This window comes from Notamacropus eugenii, chromosome 4 (assembly GCF_028372415.1).
Source record: "Notamacropus eugenii isolate mMacEug1 chromosome 4, mMacEug1.pri_v2, whole genome shotgun sequence".
In the NCBI taxonomy this organism is placed as follows: Eukaryota; Metazoa; Chordata; class Mammalia; order Diprotodontia; family Macropodidae; genus Notamacropus; species Notamacropus eugenii.
The window spans coordinates 263,032,144-263,058,139 of NC_092875.1; the positions used below are offsets into that span (position 1 = coordinate 263,032,144).

At 38.4% G+C, this 25,996-nt stretch overlaps 1 protein-coding gene across 1 annotated transcript in view; it reads right to left on the reverse strand.

The window, feature by feature from the left end:
- LOC140501200 (ethanolaminephosphotransferase 1-like) overlaps positions 1 to 23,765 on the reverse strand; it is a 182,506-nt gene extending 158,741 nt beyond the window's left edge. The window contains exons 1-2 of the mRNA XM_072604541.1: positions 23,653 to 23,765; positions 16,991 to 17,129 (exon numbers count right to left, since the gene is read on the reverse strand). Of these exons, the coding sequence (XP_072460642.1) occupies positions 16,991 to 17,129; positions 23,653 to 23,762 (249 nt within the window). The 5' untranslated portion in view covers positions 23,763 to 23,765. The remainder of the gene's footprint in view (positions 1 to 16,990; positions 17,130 to 23,652) is intronic.
- Positions 23,766 to 25,996: the final 2,231 nt, after the last annotated feature.

Consider the following 25,996-nt stretch of genomic DNA (forward strand, 5'->3'; position numbering starts at 1 on the left):
CAGGGACTGCCTATGCAGTTCTGTCCTTCTCTGCCCTCAGTCAAAATATCACAGAGTCATAGATCATCAGAGCTAAAAGGAACTTCATTTCACCCTTCACAAATGAGAAATCTGAGGACCAGAGAGGTGAAGAGATTTGTCCAAGTTCATACCAGTGTATAATCACAGAAACAAGAACAAGAATTCTGATGTCATCGCTTCCTCATTTCATTGAACTCTACCACTTAGGATTCTCACCTTGAATATAGTCTCACTGACAAAGCCCTAGCCCAGTCTTCTCCAGAATCAGACAGCTTCACACATTCTGCCTTTATTTTAGAATCTAGAATGTCCTGAATTATTCAGAGCCAGAGTGTTGATGCCCTATTTCAGAAGCCTGAATATCCAACTGCCCAAGTCAGTCCAGGCTCACTTCCCATCACTGACTTTCTTTTCCTCTGTAGACTCAAGATACTGATCCCTCTATTTCACATTCCATAGCTACCCAGTGTTACCTCCTGACAGACTTCTCTCTTTTCCAGGTTAACTACGGAAAAGAATGTTTTCAGCATCTCTCCATCCTCCTCTCCCCTAAGCAAGCATGCAGCCCCTTTAGGGTTATCTAAAGATTTTACTGCTAACCAACAAAAATAAACAGAGCTTACAAGGTTCCCTCCTATACCCCTCCCCCCCAGACATATACTCTTCTTTATTCCTGTGACTAGGCAGGAAGAAGAAAAGGGCATATAGATGATAATGTAAGGTAATTTTGAGCTATTTTAGAGACTGACTATAAGAATCATCTATATTTGAGAGAAAAAAAAACCCAAACTTGATGAGTACTCAGAGAACTTGGGTATCTCTATAGTAAAGTCAAAGGACAACAGAGACAGTGCCTATCAGAGCAATAAAAAGTCTAAGGGAACAATAAGGTTTGAAAAGGTCCAGGGAAGGCTTTTGTTCCTCACCCCAATCTTTTCTTCCTTATCACAATCAGTCCTAATACTGCAGGTCCCACCCCCAACATCAGCAGTGAGGCTATCCATCAAGGTCTCCCTCACTTACACTCCACATTTCAACACTTTCCTGTTTTCAGACAGCTTCTCTTTTTTCCTTCTCTGAAAATACAATAACCCTCCTTGCCAAGGATAACCTCTCTTCTCTTGAAACCTTTATCTCACTCACTCCCTTCTCCTGCCCTGGTTCATCTTTTCTCTATGCTCTCTAGCTTGTCAAAACTCATCTTAAAATGTGGCAACAAGAATGGATTATAATAGCCTACATACCAGAGCAGAGAATAGTAGGTCTATCATTCTTCTCATTCTGGATACCAGGCCTGTCTTAATGTAGCCTAAGATAACATTAGCTTTTAAGGGAGTTACCATGTCTGACTGTGAGATCACTTTGAGAAGGATGTCCACTAAAGCCCCAACTTCCAGGATTGTTTTTTATAGATTGCTGTCTAGTCATATCTCCTCTATCCTGTACCTTTGAAGTTTATTACTGGAATATAAATGCAGAAATTTATCCTTATTGAAGATCATTGTATTGGATCTGTTCCATTGTTTTAGCCTATTCAGATCTTTCCGGAGCCTGACTCTGCCTTCAACCTATTAGCTATCCTTCCCATCTTCATGTCATCTGCAAATCTGACAAGTGTGAAGATTATGTCTTTATCCAAGTCAGTATATTATGGTCCAAGAAGCAAAACCATATCCCTGAGCACTCTACTAGACATGTCCTTCCAAGGTGACACCAACTCATTGATGATTATTCTTTGGGTTCAGGTATTCAACTAGTTCTCATTCCACCTAGCTGTACTGTCACCAGCCCATATCTGTCCATCTTGGTTCCAAGGATCACATGAGAGATTCTCCAATGGTGTTGGTGAAATCTAAGCAAACTGTCTATATTGTATGTATGACATATGAATCTAACAACCCTCTCAAAAAAAAAAGGAAGGAAGGTTCCTAAAGCATAGGTCTGGCCATGTCAACCCCCTACTGAAACAGGAAATTTCAGTGACTCCCTTATACCTCAATCTCTTCTGTTTAACTTCTAAAGCCATTCATAAATCCAGGCCTAATCAGCATTTCTAGACTGATTTCTCATTCCTCCTGCTCCTGTATTCTACTTTCCAACCAAACAGTACCATGTGATGTTTTCTATCATGATATTTCACCTCTTGCCTCCATACCTGGACATAAGCTGAAACCCATGCTTTGGATACTCACCCCTCTTGAAATGTTTAGCTATCTTCATTGCTCAGTTCCAGTACTGGCTCCTACATAAACCTTTCCTAACCAACCAAGTTATTCATGGCCCCACAAAAGAATTTTTAAAAATATTTGCATTGGACCTATTTTATATCTGTACATCTATTTACATGTTGGAAACTACCAGTAAAATTTAAGCTTCTTGAGGTCAGAGACTATTTTGTTTGTGTCTAAGCACGCAACTTAGAATAGTTCTTAGAACTTAGCACAATGCCTAGGAACATAGAAGGCATATAATAAATGCTTATCCAATTGAAGATTCCAGAATATCGGTGATGAAGATGAATGCTACCCAGCTCCTGACACAGAGCTGATTGGTTAAATATGTAAAATGAGACACACATTTTTGGTTATGGCCAGTGTAGGAATTTGTCCTGTTTAGCTACACATATTTGTCACATGGGTTTTGTTTTGCAGTTGATAAGAGAAGTAGGGAGAGAAATACTTGTTCATTTTTTAAAAATTGTTAAAAAAAGAAAAAAATTCAGTTAGCTTAATATGCTTTTTAGTGCTACTGTTTCCCACTTTAAATGTTTGCAAACCATCCCTTTAATAATTTGTCCTAGAATTTTATTGGAAATTAAAATCAAGCTATCTATAATCTATAGATTGTGTCTTTTTAACTTCTATGAAAATCAGGGCACTATTTCTCCTTCAGTCCTATAGCACCTTTCCTATTCTCCACTATCTTTCAAAAATCACAGACAGTGACTCAGGAATTACATCAGTTTTTTCTGTATCCTCATGTAGGGATAATCTGTTGAGACACAGTATTTCTATGAGGAGACATCTTGGAGTCAATCAAAACAGGTTTTCCTTGTTACAGACCCATCTCTCTCTGTCCTCTAATCTCTACTTAAAAAACTTCACATTCTGCACCAGCCACTTATATTCAACCACCTACATAGCTTCTTTAAAGAAGCAACTGGACACTGTCACAGAATTGGGTAAGTATGAGGCTAGGGACTGATCCCCTCCACTTACAGCTAAATGGAATGAGACAGGAACGATGCTCATTGGATAAACTGACTCGCCATTCTGCGCTGTCTGCTTGCTCCAGTCAAAAAGACAGAAATAATCACTAATCCATCTGTGGGCCTTAAAGGACCTAGTCTGACTACTAGAAAGGGGATCACACACATGGATGCATGGATGTAGGTACAATTGTACTACTCTGCCTCTACCTAATCCTACCAAATGTGGGTTTTTCTTTCTTTTTTTCTTTCAAACTCTATGTACTGTCTCTATGATTTGCCTCATGTCTTCAGTTCAACCAATACTGACTAATCAACAAGGAGTTCTTAAATACCCTACTATATGCCAGGTACTGTGCTAGGACCAAGAAATCTGGAGGGGAAAAAAATGAAATGATTCCCTGAACTTAAGGAGCATATATATTTTTGAGGAAACAAAATGTACATGTTAAGTTAGATCAAATTATAGTTAAATATTCTGTGCTCTCAAATGGGTCTGCAACCTCAGGTGTGACCTCATCAATCTGGAGGTTCTCTTCAATCAGTCAGATAACAATCCATCCCTAACTGCCCATCCTGTATAACCCTTGTTCATGTCCTCCCATAAACTGGCCACTAAAATCCACCCAGCATGCTGGAGGCTTTCTTTGCTTTCTCCTGACATTGAAAGAATACCCAGGGAACTCTCTAGAGGTTACTTTTCATTCCTCACCCTTACCACCTGACCAGCTCATCTTCTTTTCCTATAGTACATTTCCCTGATGACATATTTTATTCCTCTTCTTTTTCAAAATTCCTTGTTGATATGACTTTTTACACTTACCATATACCTCCTTGGTTTTCTCTATTAAATAATCCTTTTCAGTTCTTCGGAGGCTATAGTGTTCCAGGTCATGCATTCAGACAACAACATTGAGAAAATATTGGTATTTAAAAAATGGGTCTTTGTTTCCAAGACAATCTTGGGCTCATTAAAACAAGGCAACTAGCATCGATTAAGCGCTTACTATGTGCCAGGCACTATACTAAGTGGCTGGACATTCAAATACAAGCAAAAAGAAAGAAGTCCCTTCCCTCAAAGAACTTACAATCTAATGGAAGAAGACAATGCACAAAAGGAATTTGAAAGTGGGATTGCAGATGGGCAGGGTGAAGGCACCAAGCATTGGAGCAGGATGTTGAAATCCAGAAAGTCATAAGCACATCTGGGAGAGGAATGAAAATTGCCCAGCCCATGTACCTGCACAAAATGGAGTCCCCAGAAGGAACTTACTAATGGGAGAAGAATCAGAGCAGATGGATGTTGCAGAGTGAAGCTGCAAGTATGGTGTTAAAATCCAGAAACTCAGACCCCTTTGCAATTTACTGAATGTAATCCAGCTCACTCTCATCCTTCTGATGAATTCCAGACCCAACTTATTTGCACTATCTGTCTCATAGATCTAACTATATGTTATAATCTTATCAAGTAGCAATCATCATCCACTTGGCCTTTCCTGTGTGGATGGTCAGGTCAATATCCTTCGGTGGAAGATTTCTTCCAGGAAGCTTTGCAATGTTCCAGAGCTTGACACAACCAGAACAATGCCATCTGCAAGCAGAAATTTCTAAAGAACCTCGCCATCTATAAAGAATCCCTCTTTAACTTGGAGTCTATTCTGCATCTCCTCTATCACTTTAATAAACACCTTTGCTGAACATAAATTTCCCTCTTTGATGATTAGTGTTATTGAACAAGGTTATTTCTATTGCTATCTTTCAAATACTTGTGAATAACTTCAATTTATGGGTGGAGGACACCTTATTAGAAAATACAAAAGAAATACAAAAGAATTGGGAAGCAATAAACATTGTGGGGGAGACCTGCAACACAGGGGCAGGCCAGAGGCATGTTGGTGGAAATAACCAAGTTTCCAGACATCCAGACAAACAAATTTAATATCCACAGAATTCATGCCTCATGTCTGAATCCTGGGAGAATAAGAGATCCAAAGTCTTCCTCTGCCCTCTTTAAAAATCTCACTAAGAATTATGACCTTTTGGGAAAGTACTTATTTATACAAAAATATTTATAGCAGCTCTTTGTGTGGTGGCTAAGAATTGGAAATTGAAGGGATGCTCATCAATTGAGGAATGGCTAAATAAGCTGTGCTATGTGATTATAATGGAATAGTATTGTGATATAAGAAATGATAGGCAGGATGATTGAAAGACTTACATGAACTGATACAAAGTGAAGTGAACAGAACTTTAAAAAATATTTTAACATGTAAACTGGGGGAAATAAAATATAAATTAAAAAAAAAGATAAGATAAAAAAAAAGAATGATGATCTTTTACAACCCTGGTAAATTAATTAATTTTTTTTTTACATTAACCCAGAGCAATTCCATTCCCACTTCTATATTTCTTTGATTCTAACAGAAAATCCAAGAGAAAAAAGGGGGTATGTGCAGCTTAGACGAAGACTGCCACAGAAAATACACATAAATAAGACTTGATCTTTGGGGGTTTTTGTGTTTTTTTTTTCTAACTGTAACACTGACTGTGGGACAGAAATAATAGTAATCTAAGTCAGCTAGCTCTATCTGTGTTCACTTCTATTATGGTCATTTTGTCTCCTAATGAAATGGTCTCCAAGTGTAAACACTGTTTGAGAAGTCAATTACAGCTGAGAAACAAGACTAAAGAGGTTGTATTCATTTTATTTGTTTCCAAACTTGGTTTATTATCATTCTAAATTATATTATTTTAACCCTGAAAAATAAATGCAAATGGTAAATGTTACCAAACTTCCCCAAATTCACAGAATTCAATGTAATTTAATTAACATTAATTAAATGTCCACAGTGTGCAATTTACTGTGTTGATCCCAGGGCATAGCCTACACCCTACTAATTAACCAGGAAATATGGTCTCTGGACAATGCCACAAAGATAGCTACCTAGAGACTAGGAAATCTCCAACTCTGTCCACTATCCTAAGAATAACACATAGAAGTAAGGCTAAAGGCAATAACTTTGGACCATGACAAATGAACTTCTTTGTCACAAAGGTGAATTTGAACTCAGCCAACAGGCAAAATTGGAAAGGAGTCTTCGTGCTCAGAGAAATACTTTTAAAACCTCAAAAATTTTCAAGCAATGGCCCAAATTTGATTCCCTTCTGAATTTCCCAAAGTGATTTATTTTGAACATGATATCCCCAAGCTAAAGCAAAAGAGATCAATTAGAAAATTTACAAATTGACCCTTTACATTCCACAGTACTACACTCCATGCAGTGAAGGTAGGAAAAGGTGAGGGGGTAATGCTTTATGCCTCAGGTAAGTTCACAGGGTATTTCCATCTACCATCTCTATGCTTTTGCACAAGCTGTGCCTCTCCCTCCCATCCCCCAATCCTGGAATGCACTGCGTCTTCAACTAGCTTTGTGGTATCCCATGCTCCTTTCAGGGCTCAGGTCAGTATCAACTACTACACAAGGACGAGTCTGCTCTCCCCCAGTGGTAGTGCCCTCTCCCCATGATATTGCTTTGTATTTACTTTTATATATTTTGTCTTTTCTTATCTATTCCTTGAGGCCAGAAACTATTTCATTTTTGTCTTTCTATCTCCAACACCTAATACACAGTAGGCACTTTTCAATAAACATTAATTGAAAGCATGGTCTCAAAAAAGAGATATGAGAAGATACCTATCTCTACTCATTTGCAGTAGTGGGAAATGTATGGGTTTGAAATATCATATATATTTTCAGGGTTTTTTTTTTTTTGATGTATTGATTGGTCTTATTGATTTTTTATCTTCCTTTTCCTTTTTTTCTTTTCTTCTTTTTAAAAAAAGTATTTGTTACATAAGATGGCTCTCTATGAGGAATACAAGGGAAATTTTATGATAGAAAAACAAAGATGTAGGTTAAAATTTATTTTTTTTAAATGCTTGCTAAATGAAAGATGTGTTGTGAAAAAGAATATTGGACCTTGATTTGAGTTGCTACAGGGGGGAAAAACACAGATCTGGAAACAGAGGCCCTTGGTACAAATTCCACTTCTAATACTTAACTAGCTATTGACATTAGGCAAGTCCTTTAACCTCCCTAGGTCTCAGTCTCCCCATCTGTTAAATGGGTAGGCTGGCCTACATAGTCTCTGAGGTTCCCTTTGATCTCTGGATTTATGATCCTATGAAATCCTTCCTCCAATACTTTCTAGTGTGTAAGCAGGTACAAGTCACTTCACATCTCTTTATCTCAACTAAAAAATGGGAAAAGAACATTTACACCAATGAATTTCATGGGCTCTTATGAGTTCTTTGTGTTTTGTGCATTTTTGAAAGGATGAAGTCAATGCAGTCCCAAACCTGATTTCTATATTGTACACTGAGTGCCTATGCTAGCATTAGGCACCATATTATCCACATTTGAGGAAACTCAGTGTTAAGCTATATCTAAACTTTATTTGGGACACTTCCCTAGAGAGAAATTACAAGGTAGAGGTGTAATACACCTAGAGGAAAACTGATTTTGGTGGGGTCAGAGATCCAGAACTGAACTCAGTCTGTGTGAGCCCAGAATCCTTAAGTAGAGTCCTGACCCAGGTTATATTTCAATAAATCATATGGATGGTTCACTTTTCAAATAGCTATGTCAAAATACATCATAACCACAGTCCAACATACCCCTTCTGTTGTTTCTGATGTTTACAAAAGATGCAGGTAGAGCCACGTTCTACAGTGCTACCTAATAATTAAATTATTTTCTTGAAGGCAAGATGAAAAGGAATCCTGGTTTTACCAAGATTAATAATATTCTGCACTAAGGTTTACCTTCTTTCTACCTTAGCACTTCCTCCATCTTCCACCCTATACAAAGTCTTTTTGTTTACACTGTATTTCCCAAAAGGGATGGATATAAAGGAGAGGATTAATACCAAGCAGCAATAGTAATAGCTAGCATTTATACAGCACTTTAAAGTTTGCAAAAGGCTTTACCAATGTTACTTCATTTTATCCTCACAAAAACCCAGGGAGGTAGGTGTTATTATTATCCCTATTTTACAGATAGTTTAAGTGGCTTGCCCAGGATAACACAAACTACTAAATGTTTGACACTGGATGTGAATTCAGGTCTTCTTACTTCCAGATCCAGTACTCTATCTTGGCACCACCTAGCTGCCTATCTTCCAAGAGTATAATTCAGAAGTACTATTTCATGCCATGACTTACTCTACTAATATAAGCAAAGTAATGAGTATAGCACTCACTTTGTCTCTTCTGTCCTGTCCTTGAGCAATCAAGACCTAAAAAATTACACTTGTGCTGGAGAGATCTTGTCCATCAAGATTCATCCAAGATCTATAGAGAGTCTATACATTATATTTACAGTACTAAAACTCAATTGCATAATAGCAGGCAGATGTTCCTTTGCATTACAGAATTTATGACACAATTTTTGATATGAAATTTATGAAATGCTCATGGATCTATCTGCAAGAAAATTATTTAAAATATCTATTTAGCCATTAGAGTAGCAGCAGTGTGGCATAGAATATAGAGAGACTGGCCCAGAGTCAGGGAGATTTGGATTCAAGTTCCACTTCTGACACATACTGGGTATGTGACCCTAATTAAGTCACCTAATCTCTCAGTGTCCCCATGCAAATATGCAAAACCATCAGATTACACAACAGTTGTAAATCCACATTGGTAGAGGGAATTTCTTCACCTGAAATTCCCAATATCAATGAAGTCACAGGTCTGATTGTTAAAATATATTTAGCTTATTTTATTTGCTCTTAAAATTTACCTCTCAATCCTCTGAAGTTAGGAAAAAAACATCTTTTGATCAATGCACAATGTAGACTATTTAAATTTGGGGTGCTATATACAGTATTCGACATATTATAGAGGCTCAAAATCCATTCAGTGTTCTCCATAGATTGTAGATGCTTCATATTAAATCAGTAACATACAAACCAAAGGAAAATCTTCATTGAAGTGGAAAATCAAGGTAATACTTTGAAGGTAACAGCAGTAGTTTATCCCAGTGGGATCAGTTCTGACTTTGTCAGGAAAAAGAGATGTGGCATGTGTCATGATGTCCTTCCAAGGACTCTTTGAAAAACAATTTTTAAAACTACTATTAACAGATAATATTATTAAATTCAGTCAGCATCACAAAATCCCACATCCCAGAGAAATTTATAAACCCATATCTGTGGGTCAACTGCAGATGTCTAAGGTTGCTGTCTGGGAACCATACCCATTATTCAGTAGATATTTATTGTATTGCTATATGTTCATTCTAAAATTAAAAAGGATAAGAGAATTTTGTTTCATTGATCATGATCCTGGACCTGAATAATCAAGATGCACAACTACTATGCTTTGTATACTATTGCTATTAACAATGCTGACAGTGTTCAACCTAGGCTGTAATGTGCAAACTCCTTATAATTTTATACAAGAACTTTTCAGTGTGACCACCACCAAGAAACAACAGTTACAGACTCATTTCAACTCTCGACAGTCACTACCTCCTCAGCTGGAACACGGAACAGAGCAAAGCTCTGGTTCTTAACTGTTTCACTGTTCTACCTCCAACACTGCATGATATTGGCCTGAAAGAAGACAGGTCTTCATTTTGAAGAAAAGAATTCCTTCCAGATCCAAGGCATATTGCCTCTGTGATAAAAATGCAACTCTTTCCTTTGGTTTGATCAGAGAGGCATATTATTGTTCAGCTGTTTCAGTTATGTCTGTGTCACCGTGACCTGATTTAGGATTTTCTTGACAAGGATACTGGAGTGGTTTGTCAATTCCTTTAACATCGCATTTTTCAAATGAGGAAACTGAGGCAAACAAGGTCAAGAGACTTGCCCATCGTCACACAGCTCCTAAGTGCTGAGGCCAGATTTGAACTTAGGAAGATGAGTCTTCTTGACTCCAAGCCCAACACTCTATCTGCTATACTACTTAGCTGCTCTGGGGAAGGATGTCAGTTTCCTTTAAAATTCAACTGAGACCACACGCTGCATATTTGAGAAACTGGGGACTTGTAAATGTAAGTCAGAGAGCATCACCCCATTATCTTATTAGTTCAATGATGTTCCTAAAGATACCTTGTAGTATTTATTTTGTTAAATATTTCCCAATTACATTTAAATCTCGTTTAGAATGCACTTGTACCGAGTATAGCATTCAGCAGCATTTGACATCTCTAAGATATATGATATTCAAAGACTCTTGTAAAAATCCTTCGTCTAGTTATGTCACAGGCTTGTTTCCAGACTTTTTAATTCTCAATTTCTTCATTAAATTCAGTAGACTAGTTGTACTAGTTGATTCCCAAGTACCAAAAATACTTTCAAATGGCATGTACTTAATGCAGGATCAATGGAATTTGGTCTTAGAAGAGCCCACAGAGGTCCAACTCCTGAAGTTTGTGGATGAAAACATGGAAGGCCAGAGAGAGGGACTTGCACAGTCATATATAGTCAATCATTCTCTGAGCTGAGAATTGAACCAAGATCTCCAAATTCATGATTCTTTCCTTTGCATTAAGATATTTACTATAATCTTGAGTCATTTCTGGGCCTAATTTTACAGTTATAAAATGAGGACTATGGACTACATTATTTCCAGAGTCTCTTAGAACTAAAAAATTCTATAAGAGTGTGAAAGTTATATGAAATTCAGCTCCCAACAAAAATGTTTCAGTGATGGAATAATCTCAGCTCTTGGAACCTAAAGGTCACATCTGCATTTCTAATGACTGCCCTTCATATTCAGATAAAAGAGAGAACAATAAAATCTGTCTCTACAAAATTTCAGTTCATTTACAATGACTAATAAATGATAATTTTCAAAGTTTCATTCAGAGGCATCATCCTGTACTGTGTACTAGAGAATGTCTTCATGTTTTGTAAAAGTAAACAATGAGGCAAAGTGTCACGAAAGGGCTATTGGGTTTAAAATTCCAAGCAAGATAGCACAGTTATTTATATTCACTAGCTTGGATTAATACTCTTTGTTCTTTAAGGGAAGTTTCAGTAGCTTTTGGATTCTGTCAGATTTGAAGCACTGGCTAAAAGATTTGGGACTTTAGCAAAAGCTAAATAAAATCTTTGTTACACAGCATCAAATGAGTTATAGTCACACCCATGGGAGGGGTAAAAAGTAATATAATAATTATAACACAAATAAGTAAAAAATGGAAACAAGCTCACATATTAGGAATTACTGCTATTTCTTATCTATTTTAAAGTAATATACAAATATGCCTCCTTAAACACAGCAAAATATGATAGTTCAAAAAACCTGGAGCTTATCTGTGAGGCCAATTACACTTTGCTTGTACCAGGGCTACCTATGCTCTGGACACTGATCATGGTCCCTTTTTCTGCCTAAAATTAGCTGTTTTATATCTCCACTGTGGGCACAGAGGGAATAAACTGTAATGAACGTGGATTGTGCATTAAAGGAAAATGCCATGACAATTAATGTTGTTAAAATATCTAAAGTTATGTATTCAATTTCACAAATTTTTTTAAGTGGTTACTATGTAGAAACACTAAAGAGACACAAAAGTTGATTTTTTTTAAAAATAGCCCTTGCCTTCAAGGAACTCACCCAGTAAAGCCGTTTATATTATAAGGAAGATAACAAAAAAAATAAGTATATCACCTAATATGATAATATGTTTCTCCAGACCTGAACTTCAGATGAAATAAACCATCAGGTAATTAGACAGACTGCCCAGTGGATAGAGTGTCCAGTCTGAGTTAAAAAGACTCCTTTTCCTGAGTTCCAGTCTGGCCTCAGACACTTACTAGCTGCATGTCTGTGAGCAGGTCACGACCCTCTTTGCCTCAGTTTCTTCATCCTTAAAATTAGCTGGAGAAGGAAATGGTAAACCATTCCTGTATCTTTGCCAAGAAATCCCAAATGGAGTCATAAAGAGTTGGATGCAACTGAAGTAACTAAACACAAGTTAGGCACTTCAACATAGGATTACCTTTCATCTACTCTGTATGTCTTGTGTGTACCTATTTATTATATGATGTCTCAATCGCTGGAACGTTTCTTGAGCAAAGAGATTTTTTTTGTACTTGTTTCTATTGTCTTTCCCAGAATTTATGACGAAACTCAGAATATAATAAGCACTTAATAAATACTTGTTGATTGGTTCATTGACCATCTGTTTTACATCATGACTGAACAATGTTGCCTATTCAGTAAAAATTATAAACTCAGTCTTCTGAAGGCATAGTGCTATTTTGTTATAATGTATCAATAGCATTACTGCGAAACCACATTTGTGGGAACATTTTCACAATGTAGCAGAATATGAAAGATACTATGATAACAGTACAAACAGATGCGACTATTCAGAGAAGAGTTAGATCAGGAAAGCTTCATGGTGGAGGTGACATTTGAACATAGGAAAGATGGATAGGGTTTTATCTGTCAGTCAATAAACATTTACTAAGTGCCTAAATATGTGCTAAGTGCTGAGGATACAAAGAGATGCAAAAGACAGTCCCTGTCCTCAAGGAGTTCACAATCTAATGGGGGGAAGTAACAAGTAAACAAACATGTACAAACATGCTATATATGGGATAAATAGGAAATAATTAAGAGAGGTAAAGGCATTAGAATTAAGAGGAGTTGGGAAAGACTCCTTATGGAAGATGGGATTTTAGTTGGGATTTAAAAGGAAGCCAGAGATATCAGTAGGTAGAGCAGAGGGAAGATAGTATTTGAGGGACAGAGTAGAGCCAGAGAAAATGCTCACAATAGAAAGATGGAATGTCTTGTTCATGAAATAGTAGGAAAGTCAGTGTTGATGGATTGAAGAGTATATATGGTGAGGAGTAAGGCATAAGAGGCCTGGAAAGGTGGGAAGGGGTTAGGCATGTCAAACAGAGCATTTTGTATTTGATCCTACACATGATAGGGCTGGAGGTAATAAACTCAATAAAAAATATTGAGTCGGGGGAAGGTGACATGGTCAAACTTGTGTTTTGGGAAAATCATTTTAGTGGCTGAATGGAGAATGGATTGGAGGTGGGAGAAACGAGGCAGGCTTTTAAAATATAGCTCCCACCAGGAGGCTATTGCAATATTCCAAGCATGAGATGATAAGGGTCTGCAATATAGTCGTAACAATACTTATAATCTAAGAATTTAAAATTAAAAACATTCTTATTTAACTTTACCCAGTGATGCACCCAACCTACTTCTCTGCTTAAGTAAATCCTACCACATTCCTCAGGGTCCCTTCAAGACTCACATTCTCCTTGATGCTTTTCTTGATCAGTTAAGCCCACAATTGTCCTTTCCTTCCTTTCAGCTCCTATAACAATTAATGACTATACCATTCATTCAATATTTATCTATATTTCTTTTCCATGTTAGCTATTTATCAAACCATCGATAGATGTAAACATAGATATTCATCGTTCAGTCGTTCAGTAGTGACCGACTTTTCCTGACTCTTGTTTTCTTGGTAAAGATATGGGAGTAGTTTGCCATTTCCTCCTCCAATGGATTAAAGAAAACAGAGGTATAGTAACTTGTCTAGGATCCCACAGCTAGTGAGTATCTGAGGCTGAATTTTTAACTTAGATCTTTCTGACTCCTGGCCCAGCACTCTACCCACTGAGCCACCTAGCTGCCTTAGATATATACATACATACATACATACATACATACATACATACATACACACACACATACACACACACACACACACACACACACACACACACTTAGATATTATCTCTAGAAAGACAAATAGATGACAGAAAGAGAAAGGAGGAAAGAAAGAAAAAAGGAAGGGAGAGAGGAAGGAAGTGGGGGAGGGAGGAAGGAAGGAAGAAAATCACCCCCAACTAATATCTCACCAGTTTTAACAATGTGTCCTGAACTTTGTCATTATTCAATAAATGCTTTTTGGTTTGTTGGTATGCCCAGTTTAGTTGAACTGTATTCTTTAAGGTAAGGAAATGGACCACACTATTATTCAGGGTCCAATGCATTATGTACAAGGCACCGTAAGCTATGCTTTGAAGATTCAAAGAGAGAAATGGATCCCAAGGACTTCAAAATCTAGAGAAAGGACTTATACACAAGTGACTGTAATAAAAGGAGAGTAAAACTGGTACAAAGGAGAGGTTCAAGCAAAGGTTACGAGAAACTTGAGGAAAGGAAGAAAAATTTCACCTACAGGTTGGGAAGACTTCTTGCAGGATGCGGCATCAGAGTTAGAAAGGCAAAGTTTTGGTTTGTTTTTTTTCCAGTTCTTTATGCTTACCTTTTAATTCTGCCTGGGTGTTATTTCCTTTTTCCTTTAACTAGCATAACTGATTTTCATCTCTGTACTACCCTCCCATATTAGAAAAGCATCCCAATCTCTCATGATTTTAGCCACTTTCTCCTGTGGAGCCTCTGTGGAACCTCCTCAAAAGACAGCACCTCAGAAACTTTTCCATAATAACTGCCTTTTAAGAGTTCTCTCCTCCCTTCCAAAAAAAAAGGAAGAAAGAAAGAAAGAGAAAGAGAGAGAGAGAGAGAGAGAGAGAGAGAGAGAGAGAGAGAGAGAGAGAGAGAGAGAGAGAAAGAAAGAAAGAAAGAAAGAAAGAAAGAAAGAAAGAAAGAAAGAAAGAAAGAAAGAAAGAAAGAAAGGAAATCAGAATATGGAGGAGTAAGGAAGGAATTTTTAAACATTCAGTCCCTCTGAGTTTTTAAATTTTCTTGGTTGCACTTTCTGATTAATTAGCTTTTAAAAAAGCCATACAACTTAATAAGGTAGTAACCCAGCCTACATTCAACAAACTGTAATGGCAACTCATTATGTAAATCACATAATTCCCTAGTACTCTCAGAAGTATGTGATTTAGGCCTACTTACTGTTGGAAAATATACTAATTTAATAAATCTACTGATACAGAACTCTGTTCAAATATAAGAGAATCAAAGTTTTATATTACTTTGAAATCTTATGCCATATTTTCATTTTTTACTTTATGATATTTGCCTGATTCCTGCTAAAAAGCACCCTACATCTCTACTCTGGTCATTCTAGTCAATAATAGATTCCAATGGTTTAAAATAATTTCAAACACAATCTGAGTGTCTTGCATAAAGTAAGCACCCAATTCAATTCAATTAATATTTACTAACCACCAGCTTCTTTCAAAGTACTAGACTAGACTAAGAACCAGTAGGCCCCCAAGGAGCTTACATTCCATAAATGATTGTTGACTAGCTGAATAAATAAATGAATGAATATCAACATAGAAATGACATATCAGTTGACAGTTCCAAACATTATCAATCATTATCTAAAAATTCTATAAGGTGTAACTTTTATTCAGCGAGGTCATTATCCTAAGTAGAAACTATGTCAATCTACTGAGTTTTGCAAAAAAAAAAAAAAAAAGCCAAGAATACCTACATTAAGTCTGTAAAGCCTTTACAGTGATGATGAAAAGGCATTTTAACGACGTTTATTTGGACATGACAGTGTGTATCAGAATAACTTTCTCCTGAAATGAAATAAACTATTTTCCCCCGACACTCGTAATTCTCCAAAGATGAGAAAGCTATACTAATTTGTCAAAGTTCTTAAAAATAATTTCCAGAACACCAATACTCCCTTAAGTAATTCAAAGTTTGCACCTGTGGAGGTTCTTAGCAACCTCACTCATCTTTTCCGAGACACGTATGTGTGTGCATAGAGAGTCAAAGAGTTATGAAATCTCTAATATCTCCCCAATAGGAAATCAAAGCCTGGAATTTAGGTGGGGGGCGGGGTGGAGGAGGGGCAGAGTTGTAGAACCCTAGAGTAGGCTCTCTCCTCCCGATGTCTCACCTCCTGCACCCCTTCCTTCAGCCGGCCCTAGCAGGCCTGGTCCTAAGCGCTCAAATCCTGCTTGCTTGCTTGCATTTAGGGGAAGCCATCCCCCAGCTCTACTACCCTTCCTCACCCAGGGAACTCCGCCACAGCACCATCAAAGCCAAGGGCACAGCCAACTGAGGGCGGCGCCCATCCGAGAAACCCGCAGGATAGTAGTGACTCTGGCATCTCTGAGCCTTGATCCAGAGAAAAACAGTAAAACCTCGGTATGGCTTCCTTTCCCACCCCCCCACCTCCCACATCCACTCCAGCCTCTCCCCGCGTGGAGGTGGAAAAGAGAACTGCTCCCTGGGTGCATCCCTCCCGGCTCGTGCGTGATCAGAGGAAAGAAACTCGGAGGAATGTCACACCGTGTGCCTCCTCTCAAACCCCAGCCTGGAGGGAAGGAGCTCCCACGTCCTCCGACCCCAACTGTGGGTCTCGAGGCGGAGGGAATCTCCGGCCTGAGAGGAGAGCGAGAGGAAAGGGAAACTTTTCAGCTCCGTAGGTTCCCTAGCCTATCCCCCAGTGACAACGGCGGCAGCCACAGTGCTGTATCACCGCCCAGAAGGGAAGGCAGCCCCGAAACAGGCAGGAAAGTAAAGCTGCGGCGCTGGCCACAGGACGAGGTGCGCGCTCTCCCTCTGTCTCTCTCTCTGTGTCTCTCTCTCCCGCCCCCGTTCCCCCCACAAAAGCACACCCCTACACACCCGCGCGCACCCGCCCGCGCGCACACACACGCACACATGCACACATCCTGCCATCCGCGCGAATGGGCTGACTAGCCCGCCCGCCGGGGGCGAGGGGGGGATTCTCCACGCCCGCGGGACACATGCAAAGAACCGGCTCGCGGCTTCTCTACCTGGTATTGGTCGAAGCCGGCCAGCTGCTCCGCCGTGACATACTGCAACATGTTGAAGCCCAGCCTTACAGCGCCTCGAGCTCGGGCTGTCCCCAGGAGCAGACGCGCGCCGCCAGCCTCCTCCGAGCGAGCAGGAGCACTGAGAACGCAGAGGGAGTGAATGAGGAGAGAGGAGAGAGAACCGGGGGGAGGAGGAGGAGGACTGAAGGGGGAGGAGGTGGCGTGATAAGTTCAGCCCTCTCCGCGCCTCCCTCGCGCTCCTCCGGTGGAAAGGAGAGAGCAGCAGCATCCGCGCGGAGAGCTGGCTCCACAGGATTCATTTCTTCCTCTGGGAAGGAAAAACTGAGGCTGCGATTGGATGGCAACCGAGATGACTGGGGACTGCAGCTCCTAGATCCCAACTACGGAAGGCATTTTGTTATGCACTCACTCTAGGCTGAAATCTGTGTGGGCATTACCCGTGTCTAAGGAATCCCCAATCGATCCACTGACAAGGTTTTAAGGGCTTCCATGTCCCAGGCACTGTGCTGGATGTTAGAGATAGAAAGGCAAAAATGAAACGGGCCCTGGTCTCAAGGGCTTTCCATTCTATTAAGGAGACAACTTGTACCAGTGCTGGCACATGGTAGGCGCTTAATAAATGTTGATTAAATTGAAATGTTTAGAATCCTCGTTCCCTTCCCTCTGGAATTATCTTCACATGCACCGCATATATTTTGTACTTACAGTTATTCATACGTGATCTCAACACCCGATTAGAATATGAGCTCCCTGAGGAAAGGGACAGTGTTTTTGCTTTTCTTTGAAGCCAAAGAGTTTAGCGGAATTCTTGGCACATAGTAAGCACTTAATAAGTGTTTGTTAACTGACTTCTATATAAACATATGTATATAATATAAAGTATTTGTCGTAGTATTTTATTAAATTTGTCCTTGCAGTGGAATATTAATGTAACTGACACTTTAGGGAATAATAATTATAATACTTCACATTCACATAGACCTTTTATAGTTTGTTTCACATACCTTATCTCATTTGAGCCTCTCAACAAACCTATGAATTAGTTACTATTATTTTCCAGATGAGAAAACTGAGACTTAAAGAGATTCAGTGACTTGTCCAGGGTCACACAGCTAGTAAATGTTGGAGGTAGGTCTGGTCCTCAAATTCACTCACCTACATGGGAAAGATCTATAATTTATTCAATAAGAGATCCTCTGGGTATGGGAACTTCCTCTACCAATACAGAAAGCACCTAAACTATGACTTAAAGAGTAAGTCTTAAGGAATTGCCTAAGGCATGTAGAGGTTAAGTGACTTGCCCAGGGTCACATTAGTGTGTGTCAGAAGCAGAATTTGAACCCAGATCTTCCTGATTGTAAGCCCAGCTCACCACTTTAGCCACTACATCATATTTCCTCTCTCTTATGCACATACACACACACACACACACACACACACACACTTCACTATGCTATTCTATGTTATACTTCAGAAGTCTCTCTTCTGTAATTATATAAATTATTTCACTGACATAATTTATGATGTGTTTGTAGTATTCCTTTCCAACAAATGTACACATGTGTGCATGTACATATATGTACATGTATACATATATATGTACATATGTGTGTATTATATGTATATGTAAGATGCACTCCCCCCAAAAAAAGATTATTGCTTCACGTGATTGGTAAGTAAAGTATGGAGACGAGGCAAGTCTGTGATATTTCTGTGCCAGAGTAATGAGGGCATAGATGAGACTTCTAATCCTATAAACCTTAGTTACAGTCTTCAGCTCTGACAAAAGATAGCTCTGTGCTGGGAAACCAGATTGTCAAGCACATAAAGTTTGTATCTGACCCTCCCCTTTCAGCTCTTCTTCTGACCCTCTCCCACACATCCTGGCTTTATTAGTTGTTATCAGTTTAAAGCATTACACTTTCATATAGTATTTTCATCTTAATTAGGAGTTCAACCACAAAAACAAAAAATCTTCTAAACCCAAAGTAACAAATCTCCAAACACAAACCATAAGGTTCATAAGATCACTGATCTAGATCCAGAAAGTCTTATAGCGGCCATTTAATCCCCCACACTCATTTTTTATTTGAGAAAACTGGTATCCAAGAAGGTTAAGGGATTGCTCTTATTGAAGGCCCTGTCAAAAGAATGCATTGGAGAAGGAAATCAGAAACATGGTTATGGCTAAATGTGAGAATTATGGCTATGAAAGAGAAAGAACAGGGAAAAAGAAAGCAAAGAAAGAGAGGGAGGAAAGGGAGAGGTAGGGGAGTGTCTGGATGAGCAACAAGAATTATAGAAATTCCTCCTTTAAAGACTTCTACTGAAAACACAACTGAGAACCTCTTGTTCATTGCTCTATTTACTTTCACTATTGAGTTAAAATGTACTTGGGCAAATGGACATATGGAACTTGAACTAATTACAGGCACTCTTTAACATATGGTCATTGGAGAACAGATATCTGATCAATTAGAGCAATAGTAGAGAAACAACAGCCACAGGTGTTGCCTATGACTAGGGGGTTGGAGGGTTTAAAAAATCAACAGAAATCTGAGTGACTGGTTAAACAATGATTAAAATTGGAGTTATGCCACACTTTAAAAAAAGGCTTTCCTAAAACTTTTTATAAATGCTATCATATTCTGAATGCACTAGATAAATTTACTCTTAAAAAAGAATACTATGGGGAAAAAACCTTTTGTAAAGTGGGAAATCCTTGCACAATGGGAATAACAACCCTCTAATGTATTTGTTTCATAAGTTTATATTTTCACATGTGGGTTTATACTTAAAGAAAGAAATATCTGTGTCATAAAAACAAGTCTCAAGGACCCTGGTCTACCATCAGCACTCAGTGCTAGATGAATGAATGAATGAATGAATGAATGAATGAATGAATGAATGAATGAATGAAAAAGCATTTAAGAACTTCCTATGTGGGAAACAGTATAGGAGGATTAATCATTAGTGTGGTTTTAATCTCAATGTGGTTCATACTTACAGATTTTGGATCTCCTGTGAAATCAACAAGGCCAATGTCATAGCTCTTAGACCAAAGTTGTAAAGATATGGATATATACACAACTAAAAATATAACTTTGTTCAAAACCTAAATTCACAATGACAGCAACAAATCTATGTTAAATGCAAATGAAAGGAAGTCAAGGAAAAAGCAGGGCAATTTTGATAATACTGGATAAATGTTAATATACATTTTTTTGCTTTGTTTTCAATAAAATGGCAAATAAGTTTACAAATATGTATAATCCCAATTTCTGTTTTGAAATATGCCTTAATTTATTGACTTTTGTTTCTGTTGAATTCTAATACTTATCAATAGAAGTGAAATAAAAATTAATTTTTAAAAAAATTTTTTAGTCTGAAACTTAAAATGTAACCAAAAAATTTAATTTAAAAAAAATAATTAACTGTCCCAACCCAACATCCTAAACACTGTTATTGTGCTGAAAAATTGTGAAGTCATTAAAATTTGTCTTTTCTATCTTCATGGGATCCCCATTCATTGCCCTACTTTGAAGTTCTATGCACTTGGCAGACCTACTCATGCCATAGTCTTAATTTGTCATTAGCTATACGTCAACTAACTAACTATACTATTTTCACAGAAGAAGCACAGAATATTGGAGCTTGAAGGGGGCCTTGAAGATTTTATTTGATCTTTGTTGGTAAAACTTAAACCTAGAAAACTGACTGATTTGTCCACATTCTGAATCTTTCTAATGATGGAATGAATGGAAAATCCAGGGGTTTGCCACTCTCTCAAATCAACCATGTAGGCCTCTGTATAATCTGCTTACTCATATGCTGATCTCGCCCAAATCCTGCCAATTTTTCCTTTTTCATCCTCTCCCTTTCTATAGTCTCTCTTCTCCCTCCAGCCCTTTTTCACTACCTGCTTGTGTTTCTACAAGAGATTCCTTGATGGTTTCCTCACATGTACTCAATCTATTCTACACATGCTGCTAGAATAGTCTTCCTCTTAAACTATTTCCTACGTTTCCTGCTCATGCTCAAGAAAGTTTCATTCAAATACCACTTTAATGTTTCTAAAGCACTCTATATGCATTATCTCAATTGATCCTCAAAATTCTAAGCTGATGTTAATAGTCTCATCATATATATAAACATAACATACACATATGTGTATACAAACATGTGAATACATATACATGTGAGGAAAATGAGAATAAAAGAGGTTGGCTTTTTTTTCTATTTATCTTGTCATATCTTCTAGTCCAGGGATGAAGAACCTGTGACCTCAAGGCCACATATGGCCCTCTAGGTCCTGAAGTGTGACTAAATCCAAACTTCACAGAACAAATGCCCTTAATAAAAGGATTTGTTCTGTAAAACTTGGACTCAGTCAAAAGGCCACACCCAAGGAACTAGAAGGCCACATGTGGCCTTGAAGTCACAAATTCCCCACCCCTGTTCTAATCCCTCCACATTCTAGTCAGAGCAATTTCCTTACTGTCCCCAACACAATCTTGTTTATTCTTGCTCTTGTACCCTTGTTAATAGTTTTTTCCTTGGTTAAAATGACCACCTGCTTTTTTCCTGACCAATTCATATCTATGACTTCCTGCAGGAATTTACCAAAGAACTTTCTTCAAAGAGTTTTCTCTGGCCAAGTTCATCCTACACTGATCAATTCCTTGCTTTGTGTTCCTTACTAGCTAAGAAGATAGACTACTCAGTTTGCATTTTGCTTCTGTTTTTTCTTTCAAATGAAATAGGAAATATAGAAATTTGGGAAATTTCTGGAAAAGATAGCGATGGGGAAAATATAAGAAAAAAAAGTTAGGGAGTAGAAATGCACAGTAAGTGAGGAGAGAGAGAAGAGGACTCTTTCGATGAGTTCAAGGTACAAGATCTAAATTAACTACACCTTAGGATACCAGAAGAACCAGCAGGTATAATTGCTGGGCTGTAGACTCTGGTCTTGGAAAAATGTTTAAGGAGCCATAAGGAAGACAAATGACTTGATTTTCCAAAATTAGAAGAGCTGGTAAACAATAGACTTTGATTCCTGGCCAAATTCTAGAATATATTGTTAAAGAAATCTTTAGTGACCATCTAGAAAAGGAAGTAATGATCACATAGTGCCAAGATGACTTCATCAAAAATAGATCATGCCAGGCAAACTTCAATTGTTTTTTTACAGAATTTAGTAAATTCTGGTAGATCAGGGGAATGTTGTTTTGCAAAGTAGTCAGCAACCTCTTGTCCTGTTCTTTAGACAGACCACATATCTCTTCTGAACTCTAGGCCCACACATCCAACTATTTACAGCAAACCTCCACCTTGGATACCCCACTATTATCATCTCTCAAAATTTTATCTTTCTTTAAAGTTTATCTCATTTTATCTCCTGAAGGAAACTTTCTCTGTCTCCTCCCTTAGATAACGATCTCTCCTCACATTGTCTTATATTTATTTTATCAGTGAATCTCAAACTCTAAAACTGAGCTTATTACTTTCCCCACTACACTGGCCCCTTCTTTGACTTTGCTATTGTAAGTGGCAGCATTATTCATCTAAAGCCTTGATGTGATCTTTCATTCTTCCATTATGTCATCTCTGTTGCTCAAGATGCCATTAATTCCTGTTGAATACTCCTATAAAACACAATTTTGCATCCATCCTGTCCTTTCTACTCCTGCCCCTGCCCTAGTAGTGGCCATCTTACCTACCTGGACTATTGCCAATAGCCTCTTAATAGGTCTTCCTGGCTCCAATCTTTCATTCCTCTTTTATGGCAGTCAGACTATATTCTTCATTCATAGACATAATTATGTCACTCCTGTGATCAAAAATCTTCAGCAATCCCTTATTGCCTACTGACTGATATAATTTTTTTGGCCTGGCATTCAAAAACCTCTATAGCCTGACACTACTCTACCTGTCTCCCCTGATATCACATTATGCTTTTTCAATGTGTTATCTGCTGCAAGTGATGGGGTGCTTGGTTGCACATATTTGGACCCCAATTCTAAAATCACATTTCTCTTTAAAAACCACATTTCTCCCTAGCCTCAAAATACTATCTTAGGCAGTTTCTCCCCAGTCCAAGGTCACAGCTTGCCCTAGCAACAACTCTTATTTCCTTTCCTGCCATAGTAGCCAACTGCACCTATAGAATTTATTAGTCTGAACCAGCTGTGTACTGGCTGAACTGGCTGTGCCCTGGGTCATAACGACATTTACAACTCACTGACCAATCATATGTATCCTAAACTTAGACATATCTATACTCCCCTACATTAATCTTGTCTAACAAGACATTGACAAGAGAAGTCTAGTTTTTCCTGGTCAACCCTGACCTTTGGTTGACTTCGTGACATTTCAAGCCTAAAACCACACCTCCAGGTAGCCCCATCTTGGGCTATTTCCTGATGAATTTTGGGTAAAATACCTGTGCAGTAGAAACCAAAATGTTCCTTTAAGAACGGACCACTCCTTAACCACCCCCTAATCCCATCCCCAAAACCCTAGTTAGCATATTTGGCACAAGTGACGCTATAGACTATCCTATATAAACTTTCCCTGTGGCCCTCTAAGGTTGCAGATTCCCTAAGAACTCTTGCCCGCTGAAAAGTGGAATAAATCTTTACCTTGACTTCAACAATGCTTGAGTTCTGGAATTCTTCCCCAGACGACCTGCCCCTGCTATGCTGGTCTTTGTGGGGGTGTCACCCTCTCCCCGCCCCATTCCAGCCCTCATCACAACCAAACTTCATTACTTCCTGTTCTTTGGACTTTCCAATCTTCCTTCATCTCTTGGCGGATGTTATTTCCTATATCTGACATTTCTTCTCTCCATTCTTGCCTGCTGAATTCAGATTCATCCTTCAAATTTCAATTTAAATTCCTTCTCTTCCAATAAGTTATTCTAATTTTTCCTCTTGGTGACAGCCTTCCCCTATGAGCACTTTTTTGTACTCCTTTATAGTGCATTTATGTAATATTTTGTGTTACGGTTATTTGCGTTCAGATTTTTATCTCTCCAGTGGACTATAAGCTTTACGAGGGAAGACAGACTTTATGTAAACTTTGCATCTCCTCCAGACACTGACACAATGTTCTGTACACCATAGTCACTGAATGTTTGTTAATTACCAAAAGACTTCAGGAGGGTGTGTTCCATGTTCTTATCAAGTCATTTGGGACAGAGGGCACAGAGAACAAATTCTTAAAGGAGAATGATTGTGATGAATCTGTGCCCCAACAAAAACTGCACACCTGATTCTGTCTTCTCAGTCACTATCTCCCCCTTAGGGGTGCTGGTAGAAGCTACTAACATAGCAGGAAAAATTATTTCTCAATTCTCTTCCAACTCTGAGATTCTGTTATCTTTTGATCTAAGTTCAACATGCCATGTGATTGATGAATTTTCATGAAATAAGATATAAAAGGCTAAAAAGAATCTTTTTGCCTGGGAAACCTTTTCTGAAGCTTGTCTCATCTTGAGAACAATTGATATTTTTGTACTGTCTAATGTTTCCCCAATGTGTGATGGAACCATATACTGGGCCCTTTGCTTTTAGGGGATCTCTGGAGATATTATCTGTCCAGGACTTTTGATTCTAGGTAGCTGAGACTGCAAGATTCTAGACAAATTTGGTAAGGGTTTTTAGGCTGTAAATGTATTGCTGATTTTTTTACAATTTCATGATTTTTCATTTGTTGATTGCTTGGCTAGTTTAAAATACTAATACCTTTTAAATTATTGAAATCTGTGCAAGTATTGATATACTGTTGCCTGATACCAATATCCTAATATTGATACTATTCTGTATTATTGAATCTAATGTAAATAATTATATTAAGTTTAACGTGAGAAATCTGGAATCACTAGATTGCTACTTTGTAGTAGAAATGTTCATGTCATTTTCGGGTTTTAGACAGAAAGTGCCCTGAGATGTGTTTGGAGCATGCCTAGATTGCTCAATATGGAGATACTCTGGGTCCCCCACTATGGGGGTGAGATTTGGAAGACCCTCTTCCTGGTTCATCTTATTTCCTGAACAGAAGGTGAAGATCCCAGCACATCCACAACAGAGTGAGGAGGGAAAGGTTGGTACCTGCAACCAATCCTAGACCTGAGGGAAATGGGATACTTCACCTTTTCCCTTTTCCAGTACAACTGTGCCCACCTACCCAATTATTAAACATATATAGAAGAGAAGACTAATGGAAACATAGGATAATTTGGGCATGCCAAGTGTGGAAAAATAGTCTCTCAGAGGATCATGAACCCAAGTGACCTCCGGCTGTCTCTAGAAAATCATTGCACCAGAGGTCCAGTAGTACCTCTCCAGTGATTGAGACCTGTGTATATTCTTTTCTCTAAATCTCCCTTCCCTTGTTTCCTTGTGTTTCTGGACATCTGAGCGGAGGCCTTATGCCTAATTTTGTATGGGAAATGTTCCCACAACTAAAGCCCATTGCTTTTATAGTGGAGTTCCTGATCAATCTGATGAGCCTATAGGGTGGGGAAACTTGTTTTGACTTTATCTCATGGATTGGAAATGAATTTATAGACTTACGCTACGGCGAATCAATTGGGAATGAATTAGTTGGCTCTAACACTTATGGGTCAGAACCATTCTCTTTTCATTTATCTATAAAAATGAGGATCAGTTGAAAAGTTGCACTTTTTAAAAAGAACTCCGGAAGAGCTAAAAAGAAATTTAGATGCTGGAAAGTTTTCCTCCCTGGGAACTGCCTTTAGTTGCTATGGGGCAAATTATGCATGCACACGCACACACACACACACACACACATACACATTAGATATATGTGTATGTGTGTGTATACATATATATGAGTTGCATTTACTTTTATGCACCCACACCAAGAAGAGAATTCATGGAGCTCAAATTTTTGGTTCAAGCCTTGGAAAGGGAAGTGGAATAAGCTCTATGACAAGAGAATTTCTGGCTCAGGCTTCCTGCT